General features: G+C 45.2%; 1 protein-coding gene across 1 annotated transcript in view; it reads left to right on the top strand.

The window, feature by feature from the left end:
- dgkb (diacylglycerol kinase, beta) overlaps positions 1 to 14,854 on the top strand; it is a 152,189-nt gene that overhangs the window by 77,881 nt on the left and 59,454 nt on the right. Inside the window, exon 19 of the mRNA XM_079562229.1 lies at positions 3,477 to 3,541. Coding sequence (XP_079418355.1) covers positions 3,477 to 3,541 — 65 coding nt within the window. The remainder of the gene's footprint in view (positions 1 to 3,476; positions 3,542 to 14,854) is intronic.

The raw sequence follows: 14,854 nt of genomic DNA, 5'->3' as shown, positions 1-14,854 counted from the left end.
AGTCCCTACAGAGCGGCTACAATGTCCACACGTGAGGGGACATGGAGTGACGTACACGATTTTACAATTTAGCCATTTTACACATTGTCTGTTTTCATCTGATTAATCACCGAGCCCGAGGTCAAATGAAAGTGCACCTTAACCTCATTCTGAGCCTTTTTCACCCAAAGAAATGTGTGAATAGTTATTTGGGAGCAAAAGGCCTGGTGGTGCATGTTGTCTTGTCCTTTCATTTTTATTTGCAATAGTGAGAACGTTTTAACATTCACACAGATACCAGAAACTGCAAGTTGCATCTAAGGTCATAAGTCGTCATTTTCAAAGTGGAAATTTACCAGTTGCCTGGAACGCATCGTGTGAACTTTGGAAACAGAAATGGAGATAAAGGAGCAGAAACTTTCCTGCAGCGATTGAAGCTGGTACCCGGGCTTTTAAAACTTTGTATCTTGAAGAAGCTCCAGTGGACGTCAGCGCTGGGCCTTTGCACAAACCTGTACTGTTTTTTTATTCACACCGAACTTTCTCACCCCTGTTGTTGACGCTGTGACAGAGCTCTGCTGGTTTAAGGGCTTCCTTGGACAGCTTTGGTCTCTGTTTGGAGAAAAGCTACAAAACCTAATTTGTTGATTTTTCTGTCGATCTCTTTACATTTCCGGCGCAAATGTAAACCTCACTCTAGAGGGCTGAGCTAATGTCAAAGGGCCAATCAGAACTTAAGTAGCCTAATAAAAGGCCATTTGTTTATTTATCTGTCAATCACATCATTGCGGCAACAGCTGACCAACCGCACAGCCATATAAATGACTAGGACTATTTACAGCCAGTCTTGCTGCGGCGAAGGTTCACGTTATCAGGTGTTTTGTTCGTATTAGTTGTTGTTGTAGTGGATGGCGATGAAGAGTTAGGGGGGCCGATATTTCATGGTGAGCCCAGGGGCCTATGGGTAGGTTGAGGTGGCCCTGGCCCCACTGTGGAGACTAAATGTCCAGGAGGCTGTATGTGGTGTATGTATGATGGTTTCTCTGTGCACATGTAAACATCATGATCCAGAGACTTAGACCTGGAACTCGAGCGCATGTCGACACATTCGTTGATGGACAGATGGACCTGTTCTCGTGGTTGTAGATACTTGGACATACTCTCTCCGATCTGCACTGAATGCTTGGAACAAAAGCGACATATAGACGATGGATAATTAGCGTCTTGCGTCTCGCCGCTCACACTTACAGCGAAACATCGCGGTTGTCGGCTGCGACGGCGCTAATGTACCGCACACGCGCTCACACTCCCGCCTGACGTCTTATGGAACATCACACCGACGCCGAGCTGTGGCTGCCGCTCCTCTGGCCCCGGGTCACAGGGGGAGGGGGCGGGGCGAGGGGGGCGGGCATCACAGACGATCTGAGAGGGAATTAATGAGGCTGTGTGCGCGTCAGCCCCGGCAGCTACATCCTGTACAGACAGCTTCAGGACGGCGGCACCTGGGACACCGGGGCACAGAGGAAGAGTCGGGTGTAACTGTGGAACTGTGGGCTGCAGACGGGCGGGAGGTGACGAGCGCCGAGCAGAGGCAGCCGGGAGTTGGGAGAGTTGGGAGAACAAAAACTCTACGCCGCTGCTTTGCAGCGATGTTGAGATGAAGCTATTTTGCGATTACCGCGGTTTTAAAAGCAGCAAGTTAATCATAGGAATTTCAGCAAACCGCCCTCACGTCTCGTCCCACTAAAGGCTGAAGAAACAGCCAAGCGTTAAATCCAGCCCAAAACACATCGGTAGGTTCAATGATCCATCTTCCATTTTCATGATAACTCCATAAGGTTGCCAAAGGAAGAGTCCCAAAAGTCAAGTGCCAAAGGAACAGACCTCAAAAACCATGTGCCAGAGAGTCCCATGTGCCCCTTATGTCTTGGTAAAAAAGGAAGTAAAAATGATTGGCATGTGGAAATCAGCTGAACCGTCTAATAGCCATGAGCCAGGCCCATATATGAGAACCAAGGCTACAAAGGTCTGGCCTTTGGCTGTTTCACAAAGCCTAAAGGTACCTTCCTTCCAGTCCAAGGCAAGCGGCCTTGGTCCGAAAAGAGCTGATAATGGAACACACTACAGGGCTAAAGGAAGTGACATCACTAAATAAAAAAGGAAGTTTCATCCAGGGGAGGGTCTGGATGGGTCTGGGGATTCTGAAGGCTGGTGGAGTGGAAGTAGGGATGGATACGATACCACTACTTTAATGATACCTGCTTTTCGGTTCCGGTGCCTTAAAGGAACAGGCCACCGTTTTTCCATACTGAGATATGTTCTTACCTGAGCTTTGATGAGTTCTTTAGGACCTGTCTGATCTTCCCCCGTACCTTCAGTCACGTAAACTCAGCACAGACGGCGTTAGCATTTAGCCTCTCCCTCTCTCCTCTATAGCTCCAAAACAGGTCAAGATAGAAGCTACCAAGCTCTTCCACGTTTTCCCTATTTAAATATGGTTACGTGAAGTGTTCCACTACAAAGTATAATTACACACAATTAAACAATGTGGATTTTCTAAGCGGATAAAAGGGGGAACTATAATGTAAGGCGTAATAATACTAATAATAGTAGCTTGGCATCCGCACAGTAAAGTGAAGATTACTGCGCGGATTTCGAGCTGTGTTTACTTTATGAAAATACAAAACAAGACTCGAAAGGGGGACTAAAACTTTAGAAATAAAAATGATTGCTTGATATTAATTCAATTCAATGCCCACGAAACAAATGAAGTCCCAAGACATTTCTTTGTATCAAATGATATACATTTCAAATTACCAAAACAAATCATAGATGTAGTTTTTCTTTTATTGACTAAAAAGACAAAAACCTGAAATGCATTATCTTGACAAAAACCTTTGCTTTTTTGCAACTGAAATGAACACTGGTTTCAGAGCCATTAAACAAGTATTATTTTCTTAAAAAGTGAAAGTTAAGTGCTTTAACAAGTCACACAAGCCAGCATCACCTGTTTTTTCTTAATTTATTTCCTCCCAAGAGCCGTGGTGCATTATGGGTGATTTTGGCTGGAGCAAGGCAGTGAAGGCTGCACTGATGTATTCTTGGTATATTAGCCACATGCTAAGCAAAGGGAGGACACATGCCTCCGGACGACTTAAACATTGGGCGGCGAGTGATGCTGTAGATGCCTGACCACGCCCACTTTTGAGCAAGGCAAGGCGCGGTACCCAGGCTTTAGGAAACAGCCCTTGTCTTCACCTTGACTACTGCAGGTCTGCAATGATCCCAGAGTTAGAGCCCCAGCCCTGAATCTTCTGCTCAGCTCAGCTTTGTTTGCATAATCCACAAACACAGGTCCGTCTGCAGTGCGTCCATCACCACTTCAGTGCTTTGTCAAAAGTTGTAAATCTGTCATTAACACTTTATATTTTTTTAAAAGCTGGTTAAGAAATATTATATCGTATGATTAAAATGAGTCGGTTGTGTCTCTCTTCCAGGACGCCTCCATCGCTCATCGTTTCCACGTGATGAGGGAGAAACACCCAGAGAAGTTCAGCAGCAGGTGTGTGTCTCTCATTACGCTGTGGTTTTCTCTCTTCGACTCATCCTAAATCTGTTTGTTTCAACTCGTATTTCTCAAACTGTGGAGCGTTGGGCTGTTTCAGGTCGTGCTCAGGCTCCTCTGTGAGTCTATTCTGTTTCATTCATTCACTTCTCAAACTGTGGTGTGCGGCCCTGGATAGTCCCATTCTTGTCGACTTTAGACCTAGTTTAGTCCTGATTTGAAGTCAAGGTGGGACTTGGAAGGTCAAACGTTCGAGAACCACTGGTTGGACAATGAAATATGAATGCAGGGGTACAGGTCAAACACATCTTTATCACTATCTTAGAAAAGGTGAGAGTGACCTGAAACACAATATGCAGTAGTTACACTCCCTCATTTTTAAGCGATCTCCCCATTAGATTCAAAGACTACTCAAAGATGCACGAGTGGGTTTTTGATGAGAGAACAATACTATAACATGGGGAAAAAAGAAGCTTGAGAAAGTTGATTCAGCTTAATACGGGGCTACCAGTTTGGAAAAAAGTCAGTTATTTGTGTTGCAATAGTCGGGGCCGCCAAAAGCAAAAGGCTAAAGTACAAAAACAATACAAGACTAGAGCTGCAGGCCATTTTAACAACTCAGATTTTGTGGTTTACTTGTTGGAACATTTGTAAAATTGCTAAACAATCTTAAAATGTGCGCTGTGTTGAGGAGGTTGCTCAAAGAAACCAAACTGAGGACAGAAGTCCCAAAACCACAGTAAATCCTTTCGATGGGAATCACAAGCACGACTTCCAAACTGCTCGCACTGGGGGAGAGAAATGCTTTGTCACCTGACCTCCCATCATGCATTTCTTTGCATAAATTAATCTGAGAATAGAGGTCTAAGGTTTTCTGGGTCATAAAGGGTGTTTTCACTTAGGCCATCTATTCCCAAAGTCCGGGACATCACAGCCCCCTTATCCATCAAAACAAAATAATAATAATTCACTCTGTGCAAAGGAATTTGGTTATTACTTTACAGCCAAAGTGACATTCTTCTCTGAGGCCCCGAACCTCACTTTGGAAACCACTGACTTAGGCTACATTGGTAAATGTAATGTGGAGCCAGGACAAGGGTAGGACTACACTGGAAAAATGACCATCTTATATCAGATAAATGACTTAAAATTGCTTGATTAAAGGTTCTTTATGTTCAATTTCAGTTGGTTTGAAGTAATCTGAGATAAGAATTCTATTGCAAATAAAACAAGCAGAAAACCCTCTTGAAATCAGATCACTTTTACTTATAGAAATATTTCTTTGAAATGATACAGAATAATCTGAAGAAACAAAACATGTACTGAAGTTTTATGTCATTTAAGACCAGACCAAATCTACTCAGACTCCATTTAATCTCCTTGTTCAAGTAGATTTATGACATGTCTTTTTCCATTGTATATCTAAGACATCGGCCCCACTGCTCAGTATAAGAGAATATCTGGGAACCATAACTCAGGAAAGCAGCCAACGGAGGGATATAAAACAGCGCCAAAGAGCACCAGTAAGTCCTAAAAACCACCTATGCTTCAGTTGATCATATTGCCGTGTGTAGGGCTCGGGGCACCGTTACATTTTTAAAATACTGTTACTTTAAAGGGACTCGATGGAAGTCGTCATTTTTATACTCGCTACTGCCACCCCAGGTCTTACACGGAACTGCAGCTTCTATATTAAGCTCGTGCCTGGCGGTGCTTCGGACCCAAAGTAACAACTTTTTGAGTGACAGGATTTTAGAGGCAGTTGTGGTGAACAGGTCTGGGCTCATTCTGTACCTTAGGACATGGCTGGAACATGAAGGGGAGAAAAAAACATAATTTTAACATTTTTAAACTCGGTATAGTCCCTTGAATGATACTTGGTTTACTCTACCGATGCCTGAATGCCTTTAATGGATAAACAGATGCATAAACAGCATCAGAACTTGGTCTCTATATGTTCTTCGGTACCTGCATGTGTCATATTTAAGATGGTGATGATCTCCAGTGCAGAATCATACTTATATTGTCAGGTGAAAGCAGCATTTGTTGTTTTCTTGTCACTGGCCTTTGTCTCGCTCTTGTAATGTCCCATACAATAAAGTGGTGCTTTGCCTCCTATGCGGGCGCGGCGTGACAAACGTGGCGTGGTTGTACTTACAGCGCGCGTGATTACCTGCAGGAGATGTGTTCACCTTTGGAAAATGAGCGGCTGTGGCATCTAGCGTGTGTTCGTGTTCGCTGGAAGCGCTAATACGTCTCCACTAGCGTCGGGGAGTAATTGGGGCCCTGATTGAATTTGCTTGGCTGCCGTGACATCCGGGATCAGTCAGCCTGATGACACCCAGCCCCCTAATAATCCCATTTGTACTCATTATAATATGTTACTGCCGTCTTAGTACAACATTTAGCCAGCAGTCTCTCAGCAGCTCACAGCTTTGGAGAAGGGGGATCCAGTCTGACCTGAACGTCACCCTGTATTAGGAACGGGACCGTGACTGAGATACAAAGATATGAATTCATCTTGAAGATTACTTACACTGCAATAAGTAAATAAAGTCAAAATGTTGTTGAAAAAAGTACATTTGCCCTGGTTTGGAGTAGGTTACTAGAGTACTTAAAGCAGAACTAAGTAACTCATGCCCCTAGAGGCCATAAGCGCCTCTGCGGGTGTCGTAGCATATCATGTTTTTTACTCATTAATTGTCCGTGAGAGTAAATCCTACGCTGACAGAAAAGATAAAGGGACAGAGGGATATTGTACATTCAATTACACAATGGAGATTTTTTTTTTTCACTCAAACTTGGCTGTAAATACTGTTTAAGTGGCGCTAGCGCGCAGTTAGCTTTACCCGTTAGCCTGTTAGCTTCTTCTTCGTGAATCCATTAGTGTGTATCGGTGGTTCCGACTCGGAGGCAGGAAAGTTGCAATTGTGATTTTCTGGCCAGAGACACCAGGGGGAGATGAAAGACCCCCCCCCTGTAAAAACTCTGATGGCGGCCATTTTAGGGATAGGTTTGCCTGAGTCCTCCTAGGAACGCCCCCACCTCCTGGAGACGCCTCCGAGCTTTGGTCACCAGCCGAGTAACCAACCACTGCTCCTCAGCAGAACCCCCTCCCCACTGATGCCACAGACAGCGTGTGGAGGGGGCGTGTCTAAAGGCTCAGAGGTTCTTAAAGAGACAGAGGCCTATTTCAAGACATTCACTACAGCCATTTTGAGAGAGACATTTTATACAAGGCAGTTATTCTAATTTACTGCATTTACAGACCAGCAGAAGGTTTGTCATCATTGTAGTGTGATATAGACTGGTGCTGTGGGACTGAAAAAAACATAATACCCCCTCTTTAAGGCGAGACGCCGCAGGTGAATAGGGGAGAAAAAAAAAGTGGAGATATCAATTTGAAACTTTTGCTGAACATTACTGATATATGAGAAAAAAATGTATCAGGCATAAAAATGGAAAAAAAGGGCCAATAATGATCTAAATAATGGATAGACCCCTAAGATAAGTGAAAACGTAGCTTAGCTCTCACCCTGAAGAGGCTGAGCCCCCACTATTTAACCTCGATTTAACAGATCCGTAAAGGAACTGATGCTGCCACAGCGATCTAAACGCCAAGTAAACAACACAATAGTGATACATTTAGTGAGTGAAATAATCAGTAGGATTCTGAACCAAAATAAGATTTGTATAGAATTACATTAAGTCATTAAAAATGTAAATGACAATGGGCGGGTGCAGTGCCGTATAATGGTGGAGCGTTGACATGAATGACAATGTTATCTATCACAGAGCGATAGATAACAATAGGATGTTGTCCAGTTGTGTTGAGCAGTAATTCTCAACTGGTGGGACGGGACCCGAAAGTGGGTCGCAAGCCTATTCCAGGGAACATGCATGGAAACACTAATGGGGTCTGTTGAAATGAATGTTATTGTGTGGTTTTTATCATCATTTCTGTCTCAAAGGCATACTAAGCTTGTTTAATAAAAGACTTACTACAATATATTTGATATGATATGTGACAAATTATATTTTCATTTGGGTCGCAGCCTGTCATCCGAGGGCACCAGCACTGGTATGGAGGGTGGCATCAGTGTCTCCTACAGGTCTGCTGGTCAGTTTGCTCTAGAATGTTACGGCGCTCTCGAGAAAAGGGATCAAAATAGGAACAAAAGTCTACAAACCGAAGGTGTCGGTCTGAATGTTTCCATCAGTGCATTTGTGTATCAAGCACATGGTTAGTTTGTGTGGTCTGGAGCTGATGTGGTGTTTGCCAAAATAAAGCCAGTTCCCTTTGGGCGCCACTGAACTGGATCCACAGACGGCAACTGTTGTTTCTCGCCCTTTTTAGGCCGGTGTGAAAAATGATTGAGATATTTTAAGAAAATGATTCCCTCTGTTATTTGAGCCCCATGCATTATTCAGCAGGCAGAATGGGTTTAGGATCTCTCTATTACACACTATCCTTGCCGGCTCAATAATGCATGATTATAGTTTTTCAAGGTAGCACAGATTTGGTTGGATTTGTCCGAGGGGCCTGTGTCCATTGAAAAGTATATTGCAGTCATTTCAGAGCTGCTCAGGGCCCTTCGTCAGGAAGTGTGGCTGACACTCAGAGAGAGACCTGTCGGGAATATGAATCTTTCATCAGCGCTCGGATCCAAAATTACTTAGGACATATTTGATCTGCTGTTTTGCATTAAAGCAGACGTATCACACAAAACCGCGTTTTTAGCTTTTAACAATGTTGTCATTGTCTGCATTGGTATGTTACATTTAGATTATACAATTACTGATATGTATGAAAAGACAGTAAGGAGTGAGAGACTGGACTGGATTTCAAATTGCCCTGGAGTGCCCCCTGCAGGCAGCAGTGAGAATGACATGTTATAAAACAAGGAAAACAAGCTTTCACCTTTAGCTAATGTTACCAGCCCATTTTTTATATATACATATACATTTGCACAGCACCTATTGTTAATTCACTGCTGTTGTATTATTGGAAGCAGTGGCCCAGGCTAACAGGGCTGTAAGAAAACTAAAACATACAGGAGTGCTACTTGGATACATTGGTTCTTTCAAAGATGTCACTTTTGTGCTCTTCAGTGCAGGGATCAGCAAATCACTTTAAAAAGATACAAAACTGAGGCACTCAAAGAAAATAAATATAAAAAGGCTTTTATTGTATGGCCATTTGATTTAAAAACCAAAAGCGTCTCGGCCAATGTGGGCCTTTGTCAGGCCAGAAACACTTGGTATAGACTCGGTATAGATCAATCCAAAACAATATTCTGAAACCTATTCACTGAATGTTATTCATAGGGGACCTGTAAGACCTAAACGCCTTTTTCTGAGCTCAAATAAGTGTTTGGACTCTTCCTGGTCATTGGAGGGCAACACTAACAGCATGAGCGCTCAGAACAGGTCTATTACAAAACTAAATCCAGGAAGTACAAAACAAAGCATTTCCTCTGTAGAAGAAGAGGAAACGACCAAAGTCACGAGGATTCCTCAAAAAACGCTCCATGTACAAAGTGAAGTCCTGCTCCAGGCCTGTCTGAAGTCCTGCTCCAGGCCTGTCTGAAGTCCTGCTCCAGGCCTGTCTGAAGTCCTACTCCAGGCCTGTCTGAAGTCCTACTCCAGGCCTGTCTGAAGTCCTGCTCCAGGCCTGTCTGAAGTCCTACTCCAGGCCTGTTTGAAGTCCTGCTCCAGGCCTATCTGAAGTCCTACTCCAGGCCTGTTTGAAGTCCTGCTCCAGGCCTATCTGAAGTCCTGCTCCAGGCCTGTCTGAAGTCCTGCTCCAGGCCTGTCTGAAGTCCTGCTCCAGGCCTGTTTGAAGTCCTGCTCCAGGCCTGTCTGAAGTCCTGCTCCAGGCCTGTCTGAAGTCTTGCTCCAGGCCTGTCTGAAGTCTTGCTCCAGGCCTGTTTGAAGTCCTGCTCCAGGCCTGTCTGAAGTCCTGCTCCAGGCCTGTTTGAAGTCCTGCTCCAGGCCTGTCTGAAGTCCTGCTCCAGGCCTGTCTGAAGTCCTGCTCCAGGCCTGTCTGAAGTCCTACTCCAGGCCTGTTTGAAGTCCTACTCCAGGCCTGTCTGAAGTCCTACTCCAGGCCTGTCTGAAGTCCTGCTCCAGGCCTGTCTGAAGTCCTACTCCAGGCCTGTCTGAAGTCCTACTCCAGGCCTGTTTGAAGTCCTGCTCCAGGCCTATCTGAAGTCCTGCTCCAGGCCTGTCTGAAGTCCTGCTCCAGGCCTGTCTGAAGTCCTGCTCCAGGCCTATCTGAAGTCCTGCTCCAGGCCTGTCTGAAGTCCTGCTCCAGGCCTGTCTGAAGTCCTGCTCCAGGCCTGTTTGAAGTCCTGCTCCAGGCCTGTTTGAAGTCCTGCTCCAGGCCTGTCTGAAGTCCTGCTCCAGGCCTGTCTGAAGTCTTGCTCCAGGCCTGTCTGAAGTCTTGCTCCAGGCCTGTTTGAAGTCCTACTCCAGGCCTGTCTGAAGTCCTGCTCCAGGCCTGTCTGAAGTCCTACTCCAGGCCTGTCTGAAGTCCTGCTCCAGGCCTGTCTGAAGTCCTACTCCAGGCCTGTCTGAAGTCCTGCTCCAGGCCTGTCTGAAGTCCTGCTCCAGGCCTGTCTGAAGTCCTGCTCCAGGCCTGTTTGAAGTCCTGCTCCAGGCCTGTCTGAAGTCCTGCTCCAGGCCTGTCTGAAGTCTTGCTCCAGGCCTGTCTGAAGTCTTGCTCCAGGCCTGTTTGAAGTCCTGCTCCAGGCCTGTCTGAAGTCCTGCTCCAGGCCTGTTTGAAGTCCTGCTCCAGGCCTGTCTGAAGTCCTGCTCCAGGCCTGTCTGAAGTCCTGCTCCAGGCCTGTCTGAAGTCCTACTCCAGGCCTGTCTGAAGTCCTGCTCCAGGCCTGTCTGAAGTCCTGCTCCAGGCCTGTCTGAAGTCCTGCTCCAGGCCTGTTTGAAGTCCTGCTCCAGGCCTGTCTGAAGTCCTGCTCCAGGCCTGTTTACGATGAGGGAACATGACAACAACCTCCAAAAGGTCAGTCTTGTGTCTGTTCACTCCTGTACTTTACATTTTAAATTGCCCATAGGTTCATTATTCCGCATCCTACACACCAAGCGATCAGTAACTATCTGCTAATTACCGCATAATGACTTCATTTCACTGACGCCTTTGTCCCCGTCCAAGGTCATCACAGATACGTATAATTAGTTCACAAGTTGAGAAATGTCAGTCTTTGACACATGAGCTTTGTAATGCACCGTCCGCATTCCCCCATATGCCCCGTCCCGCTCACGTGTCCCTGCGCTGACCTGCCGACTGTTAATTATTAATCCTCGCCTAATCACCGCGGAACAACAGCGTACGCGGAGTTAATTACCAAAAAAACAAGGGGATTAGTCGATCAGAAGTGGGGGTCAGGGCGTCCCGTGCGTGGGCGCCTCGGGGTGATTACGCGGCGGTGGCGGGCGGTGGAGGTGTGAAGACCCGGCGCGCGGCAGATACATTCATTTATTGCCACCGCCGGACTGGGAGGTGATAATGAGGTCGCGGATTAAAAGCAGACAATCGCTGCCTTTTCTCATGACGTCTCGCTCACGACTCAGACTCAGAGCGCGGCGCTTTTCTGCTGAACTCTTGGTAAATGTGTGCGCTCGGCGGGACTCGGAGGGGAAGATTCACCCACTCTCACCGCACTTACTCACCCGTCCTGGATTACTTCAGATGTTTCATGGTATTCCTGATGCATTTCCATTAAAGGAGACGTATTGTTGCTCTTTTTTTCTGGCATTTTGAGATCATCTGTTCCACACATTATTTAACTTCTGGAGCTTACAGCATAGTGTGAGTAAGCATAGACCAACGAAACAGATCCAAACGTCACTCACCGAAACACAGCATCACTCTCTCCCAAAACAAACCATCAAAAAACTATCCAACAACCTGTCACGTGTGAAACAGGAAGGAAACATATGATGGTGAATAAAGCACTGCTCTGTGTCATGAGGACAGTTTTGTAGTGATGGTGTTGTTTCTGAGACATGTAAGCAGGGGCGTAGCACCAAATTCTGGGCCCTGGGTACAAACTATCTTGGTGGACCCCCCCCCCCCCCCCCATATGAAATTCACTTTTCATATTCTATGTTCTTTGACCACATAACAGTGGTTTGGTGGTTTGACAGTGCAGTTCATTTATATTCTATTATAACTTTATTATATATACCTTAACTAAGTGAAAAAATGGGTTGGCCAAAAAAGTGCAATTTTGACTTGCAATTGCATCTGATTTGGCTTCAGTTACATAAATTGAACAACCTTTAATCCTGTAATGACATAGATATTCAGATTAGGGTGGAATATTCTACTTTCATTGGGCCAACTGAAATGGCTAGTTTTAGGTAGAGCATAATGATTATTATCAGACTACATTAAACAGGAGGACTGAACCAGGGACATGGGATATTTGTGCTGAGAATAACACGACTTTAAAATATGCATTAAAATGCTATTTTACAAAAAATATTATACTATATGATGTCTCTGTGGCCCACAGGACCTGAACAAAAAACTCAGGGGCTTCAGCCTCATTTAGTCTCACCATATTTGAAGCCTATACCTTTAAGTGTATTGTCAGTAAATTGTTGTTGTAAAAAGTTACGCTGGAATAGGCAAAAGCACGAGCTCCACCGTTTCAGTAGAACGACGTTAACTCGTCTCCAAAGCTGCGCATTTATAATGCGTAATTTCAAATGCGCGCGGCTAATTTGCATAATTAATTCGGCGAAAACGGCGTGCGCGACCTGTGGCTTTTCTCACTGTATTGGCCTGATGGCTCAATTATAATAAATATGAGGAAAGAGAAACTTTAGAGGTTAAAACGAGGAGAGAAGGAGCTCCGTCTCTGACTGCACCATCCTCAGAGCAGGCAGAGGCAGGACGCGCCTCACCTCATGTTTAAGTGTCATTTATGACAAGAAAGTTTCCTCTCAGCTCCGCTAGAACAGGCTAGTGTTAAATAAAAGCACATTAGAGCGAGGCCAGACTAATATCTGTCTTTCCTGGCTCTGTGTCATTACATTACAGAGTCCACCTCATCAAAGTCACTGCTGAGTTGAAGCGCACTGTTCTGAACGCTGGTGGGTGGGCTGAACCATTTGGCACATTTTTAAAGGGGTGTCAGGGCCCTGAGATATTATCAATCATTATTGTTTGTGCAAAATTCTGTGTAGCAGCCGTTGTATTTCAGCCCCGTTGTTCAGTTCTTATAGTGTCAATTATGAGGAAACTTAGAAACTACAATACATAATGCTTTTTGCAGCATTTTTTAGGGCCCCTACCCTGCTCTGGGCCCTGGGTACTCAGTACCCTTTACCCCCCCAGTCCGACGCCCCTGCATGTAAGTGTCACAATCAGGCTTAGCGTATTAATATTATAAGAAGTTACTGGAGCTTCAACCTCTCTATGTATATTGTGTTACTCAAATGTGACCCATCACGAGAATGGGGGACACGATTGGGTTTTGGGGCAGTTTGTGCCTGTGAAAGTGTCGTCTCCAAAGTTTCCAACAATGTGTAACACATGGAAATCTGATCATATTTGGAGAAGATGTGGCAAGATGAATTTAGGAACTGGAAATATGTCAAAGAGAGGAACCGGCCTCTAAACTTTTGGGCTGTTCTCACCTCTCTGGGAGTGACAATAGGGCTCATTTACATCTCATTTAGAAAAGCCATCCCGCTGTAAAGCCCCCCCTGTCCTGTCATGTGTGTGGGGTTTCAGAGTCACTCACTCAAACACACAGAATCTGATCCACAATAGGAGTCTGTAAAAAAAAAGACTTTTCTGCGTGGCTTTCGTTCGCTAACGGATGTGTCAACAACACAAACCAAAGCAGCGGTGGCTCCTCCCCAAACCACAACAGGAAACAGGAGCGAGCGTATTCTAACGTGGAAACAGGAGAGACGTCAGAGAGCAACAGAAAACGCAAAATAATAAGTAATAGTAAGTAATAAAAAGATACTAAACTTACAAAGTTTTTTTTAACGCTGAAGCTGCATGGCCAAAGTGTCTGGGGAGCAAAGCAGCGTTTCTGTCCCGATGTGGCTGCTTTGCTCTCAAGGCTCTTCATGAGGAAGCGGCGCCACATAATCCCTGATTAATAAATCCACTTTCAAACATGTTGGTTGTAACGTCCACGGTTCAGCTCGTCTGATACAATCTTTGTTCATCCAACACAACCCGGTGATTACCCAGTATGTAAATACACACACACAAAGTCCCGCCCCAACTGCACGCTCCGAGATCTCCCAAAACAAGCCGGTTTGAACCTACAAGTTTACGCTTTTAAATATACCAATACTGCAGCTTAAACATGGAGAGGCTTCTTCATGGCTTCAGCTGAACGATTCTGCAAAAAAGTGAAAATCACCAATTAATGTCACGTTTTCTGGAAACTTGGGCTGCCGACTTGTGTCCCTGGTTCTCGTGACTGGGCACAAATGTAACCATTTCATTGTAGTTTTACTTACTGTTGCTGGCTCTGGGGGAGAAGCAGCATCTTATATCTTGGGACTGCACTTGGTTTGAGACAAACTGTGATTTTTTTCTGCTGTCCAATAAGAGCATTCTGGTCACCACAGTCTGACTTACCTCGCCTTGTACAGGGGCCTGGAAACTTGAAAATGGGGCTTCTCCTTGACGTCCAAAGAAACATTTTTTGGACAATAATCCAGAAGTGAAAATGAGCTGGTAAACATTGGACAACTGAAGCGAATAAAGTATTTCATCTGTTTGTTTCTGTCTTGAGTGAGCAGTGTGAGAGCAGGTCTGTGTTCTTACAGACCAGAGTCAAAGGCAGAGCAGGATTCCTCAGACCATGCAAACTCCTGACAGAAATCAAACCCACAACCTTTTGCTGTATTTACATAACTCACCCAGGACAGCCTGACATTCATTTTCTGTGTTCATCTGTAGGGTCGGGATTGCGTGGATTAGCTTTTGCCATTGTTCGTGGGAGACGGCGCGTTTGGTGAGCGCTGGTCGTAAAGCACTAATGAGCGAGCTCCTGTTGGTTTATAACACACTGGGTACGTACGGCGCTTCACGCGTCAATGTTACATCTGACTGACAACACGCCATCGCACTCTGGAGAGAGGTGTTAATGTCTCGGCTCGGCATATGGATCCTCCCCACCGGCGCACTCTTAACTCCCGTCTGAGGCCGCGGCGTTTGCTTCATACAGTCACTGGTTTATCCTTTATCCTCACTTTGAAACCTCTGCTGTAGCTTACTCACACAAATATGAGAATACAATGTGTTGCAAG

This window comes from Gobius niger (genome assembly GCF_951799975.1).
Source record: "Gobius niger genome assembly, chromosome: 8".
Lineage (NCBI taxonomy): Eukaryota > Metazoa > Chordata > Actinopteri > Gobiiformes > Gobiidae > Gobius > Gobius niger.
Note: the sequence above shows the minus strand (reverse complement) of the source record. Positions and strands in the feature narration are given on the sequence as shown.